This window comes from Ochotona princeps, chromosome 5, assembly GCF_030435755.1.
Source record: "Ochotona princeps isolate mOchPri1 chromosome 5, mOchPri1.hap1, whole genome shotgun sequence".
NCBI lineage: Eukaryota > Metazoa > Chordata > Mammalia > Lagomorpha > Ochotonidae > Ochotona > Ochotona princeps.
The window spans coordinates 39,070,385-39,074,969 of NC_080836.1; the positions used below are offsets into that span (position 1 = coordinate 39,070,385).

At 35.2% G+C, this 4,585-nt stretch overlaps 1 protein-coding gene across 2 annotated transcripts; it reads right to left on the minus strand.

Moving 5' to 3' along the window:
• Positions 1–306: 306 nt before the first annotated feature.
• ERMN (ermin) lies at positions 307–4,314 on the minus strand. 2 transcript variants are annotated; one of them, XM_012925794.3, is made up of 3 exons: positions 4,077–4,314; positions 3,447–3,494; positions 307–885 (listed from the first exon to the last, which is right to left on the minus strand). In XM_012925794.3, the coding sequence occupies exons 1-3, from the start codon at positions 4,312–4,314 to the stop codon at positions 368–370; spliced, it is 804 nt and encodes a 267-aa protein (XP_012781248.2). In that variant the 3' UTR covers positions 307–367. The 2 variants fall into 2 exon arrangements, with proteins under 2 accessions (XP_012781248.2, XP_004577208.2); XM_004577151.4 differs by having other exon boundaries at positions 3,447–3,539.
• Between the last annotated feature and the right edge of the window lie 271 nt (positions 4,315–4,585).

Below are 4,585 nucleotides of genomic sequence, written 5' to 3' on the forward strand. Positions count from 1 at the left end.
AAAGACACACAAAAAATATAGAACCATTTCAAACAGTCCCTCTTCGAACTGAAGACTCTTTTCCAACATTGAAATTTTTAAAGCTAATTCAGGCCAACTTTGCCAGTGGGGGTTAGTTTAGGGTTCACCATACAATGCTATATTAGCAACTTTTTAAAAGCAAATGTCAAAGAATGAATCTACTGCTTTTTTGACTTGAAGTTAACAGTCTGGATTTCGGGTGATTTCACTATTCTATGGTACATGAAAAGTAAGCTTAAACAACTTTCATGTGGATAACACAAAGAAGGCATAGAAAAATGCATCTGAGGACAATAGAATTAGCTGTTGCTTTAGTGGGTATGATAATTTCTCAGTTCCAGTTAGTTTATAAATGCATCATAGACTCAAACTCATCGATTCTTTGCTTGGTGTTCCCCTTCCTGATTTTCCGATAGGATATTGTATTGTATCTTGAATAAGTGTTTCGGGAAATATCATTCTTTTTTCCTAAGGTTGGTTGCTCATCGGGTGTCACAGGTTGGGAACTGGGACTGCACAGCGGGGAGTACTCTCTTGCATCATCTTCCTTTTCAAATTGAAAACCCTCTTCATACTTTTTCTTAAATTCTATCACCCGAACTTCATCTTCATCATCATTGCAATCATCATCATCATTATTAATTTCTTCATCCCAAACCTCTTGCTCCTGGTCATGTTTAGAGTGAAGCATGTCTACTTGGCCAGGTTTCTGAGATCCCAACCATTCAATTTCAGTTGCCTCATAAGCTTTGATCTTTCTAGCCTCATCTTCTCTCTCTTCCCAAGGTCGTTCCATAATTCTTTCTTCCTGTATGCTAATTTCTTGGTTACTGCTGCTCAGCGGAATCTTCTCCCACTGATGTCCTGTAGCAAAACCAATTGGCAGTTGAAATGTTCAGAGCACAATACCCAGCTGTTATTTTGTTATCCCCAAACAATTTTTATGGACAATCAATTCCTAACTTTTTTATGACACTTAATTCTCTGGGTTAGTAGTAAGTTTTCTCAAATGAGCTACACAGTATAATTGGTTTGGAAAACACTGTACCATAGTTAAGTAAGCATCTTCAGAATTTAGCCAAGTTTTTAAAAGCGAGTGAATATTGTAAGTCTCCAAGAAAGGTAGCAATCCAAAATTATTTGAGTATAGAACTCTTTCGGAGAGTACTACCGAATTTAGAAAGAATGAAATTTCCCGAGACACACTGATATACCCTTTCTATTGGAACCAACTGGATATGTGAATATGCAAAATAAAATTTTTGGATCTCCCTCTCTCTTGCACACACATATACACACTCATTCATATCACTCAAGGGAAAGTAAGAAAAATCCTTCAAAACAAAACTTTTTCTTCTAAAAAATTGAAAACACAGCCCATTCCTGATCATACTCATTAGAATAGCACAATTGGCATTTAATTTAATATGTCTCAGATTTGTCCTAAAACAGCTGATTACGAAAGAAATGGGTCATCAAGGATTGTCCCCTTGCCTACTCTATGCATCAAGACTATCAAAGTGCATTTAAAATGATTTGAAAAAAAGCTGTCACTAATTTTTAGGAAGCCAAGTTTGAAAAGTCATCCTGAGGTCATTATCACATAATGTTAGATTAGTCTGTTGCTTTGGACACATGTCTAATGACATTTAATTCCAGTTATTTGGTACCCTGTAATTTCTTTCAACATGTAGCCATTCCATCAAATCAGCTAGGTCATATCATTGTACAATCAACAACATTTATTGATCATGCTATAGATCAATTATAAGGAAACGCTGGTAGCTTGCACCCTTATGGAGGTTCTGTGAGACACCTTAGTCCATGATGTGTGTGACTCAGAAATGCTATCTTGGTTAACTCCTTCTCGTATGGGATCCCCCTTTTCTTCTGACAATATAAAAGTGTGTAAATGACATGAGAGGTCATCTTCCTCTTTATTCTTTTTTTTTCTGAAAGATGTTTACAACTTTTTAGCTTTCATCCAATATTTTGTATTCTCATTTTATTTCTTTGTTTTCCTGCTTTGAGCATCCAATTGTAAACCTGAAGAGAGATAAATTACTATCCCTGGTAAGTTATATAACATGTAGCTGCTACCAGATATGTCTAGTCAAAGTTCTATACAATAAAATATGCATTTGAATGTTTGCAATATTCTTAACTTTATTTAATTCTATTGTATCTTTTCATAAGGACTAGGAAATTGAGTTTTTGTTCATATTCATGAGATGGGCATAAGATTGTCATGTATGAAATTACTTCCTAAATTTAAACTATAGTTTTTCTTGAATATATTTAGCATCTTTATATTTTTCAATTGAAGATTTTATAACTGTTTATCATTGTGGAAATAAAATCCCCCAAATTTGTACCTCTGTCAGAAAGGAAAGACAAATGAATTCCAACCAAGCACACAAGGATACATTCAGGGAAAACACCAATACTCTTGTCTACTTTTAAAAAAAAGCAGACTGTTTTCGTTCTTCATTTACTCAAAATTGAAGATCCTAGAGAAATGTTATTTGCAGTTGATATTGTGACAGGAAATTTGAGAGGAATTCCAGGTGGAATATGAATACCCTTGTCTCTAAACTTCCGGTACGTTGGAAGCAGAAAGGTGAGGCCAAAGAAATTATTCATTGTTAAGGTCTCACGTTCTATAAATTATTTCTAGTAATATCTTGTTATAATTTCCCTAATATGCTTACTTGGTTAAGTCTAATCAGCTGACTTCAGTTTTGAGATATATTTTTCATACCTACATGAGATGAAAGGAATGATGAATTAGTAGATTTAATTTTGTTTATTATTTAGGAACTCCTTGTATGTAGGTGTCTTAGAAGAAAAAAAAACTAAAGAATTTTGTGTCTGTCTACAGAGTGTATTTGAAATGCAATATAAGGCTATTTTTTCTTAAGATTTTCTTGAACAAAAGAATCAAAATTAACTTAACAACCCAAGGAGCTTTTTTGACAGGAAGTAGTTAAACACTTTTTACTTGGAGAAGTGGCCTAGAGTTTTCTTGTGGAATAAATCAAATTGCAAACTAAATGCCAGTAGTAGAATCCTAGAACAATTTTGAAAGGTGTACATTTTACAACGCTACCGAAAGATTTGGAGACACAGTCAAAAGAAAAGGCTGGTTTAGTGGGCTGTTTGAGAGAGAGATATGCTGATCAGCTCCACTAATCCAGGAGTGTGAAGTCTGAACTGTTTGGAAAACTTCCAAAGGTGTAACTCACAGATAACTTGGTACTCCAGTATCTCCTATAGTGATTGTATGATTTTTGTGATTTTGAAATCATTGCCTGGATGAATTTATCCAACCCCACAATCATGAAGCAGTTCATGTAAAAACTGCTATCCTTAACCAGTCACACAGTTTCTGAGTGCAAATATATAAATAAAGTACAGTATATTACCTTCTCTGAATGCCATTTCATCATCACTTGTTTCCTGAAGAGAAATATCTGTGATAGCCTTATGAACAATAAAAAGGTTTTCTTCTGGGTTTTCTGGGAAAAAATTAAGATCAGCATTTTAAGATTTAAAGTATGTAAAATTCAAGGATTTGCAAATTTCCAATACTCTAAATATATTTCTTCAGTTTTGATTATGAGCATTGATTATTGTCATTTGACTCCTGATTCAGCTATTTACTGATTCTCCCTTTTTGGTGATTACTCAAAGTGTTTACTGATAGTCTTTCTTTGATAGTTATATAGAACATAGAAGCATAAATCCAAGTTCAGGTATATTTAGGAAGAATTCTAAAATTCTTAACTTTCTTTCTGTAAATGAAACTGGAGCTGTCCACAATAATTGCAAGTGATAGTTGTGAATATTTAACCAATGCCTGGAAATACTTGCAGCCACACTACAAAAGCAAGTGCTGCTCCTTTGTCTTTGTGTGCTGGAAGAACTTGAGTTTCTGGATGTAAGGAGAGTTGATCAGGGCCATATATTTCTCCTAGAAAAGCCTCTAAGAGCCCACTCTCTTTCTGAGTCTATAAATCAAAATAAGTGAATGTAAGAGAAATGAGCTAATTTACCATTTGGTGTCTTCCCATCCACGGATGAGTTGAACAGCACGTTCCCTTGTAACTTTCCACTTTCATCCTGGTTTCCTTCTGCGGGTAATTCTTGAAGACTGGGTTCTATTCTGCAGTATAGAGAACTGGTCCCATCAGTTATTTCTTCATGGATTGTAGAAATTGAGTGTTGACCATTTTCAGGTGGTTTTTCCCTATTATATGCAGCCTGACTACATGCTGCTGGAACATCTGTCATGATGTGCAGTCAAGTCCAATTTGCAGAGAGCTTTAGAGAAAGGAGTAAACAGATCCTTGATAAGATATCTTGAAGTCCTAAAGTCCCAACTCCTACTTTAACAGTGCAAGGTTTTCTCTTGGCATATCATAGGAAGAGTCCTCTCTTACAGGTGTCCTGGCAGAGTGTGGCACAAAGCAGCAGGATTTGCCAGATGTGCCAGCAGTCCATGAGCATGAATTCAGCCAATCACCACCTCCTTTGTTGCTCAGCAGTTCCACTTGTGAATCAA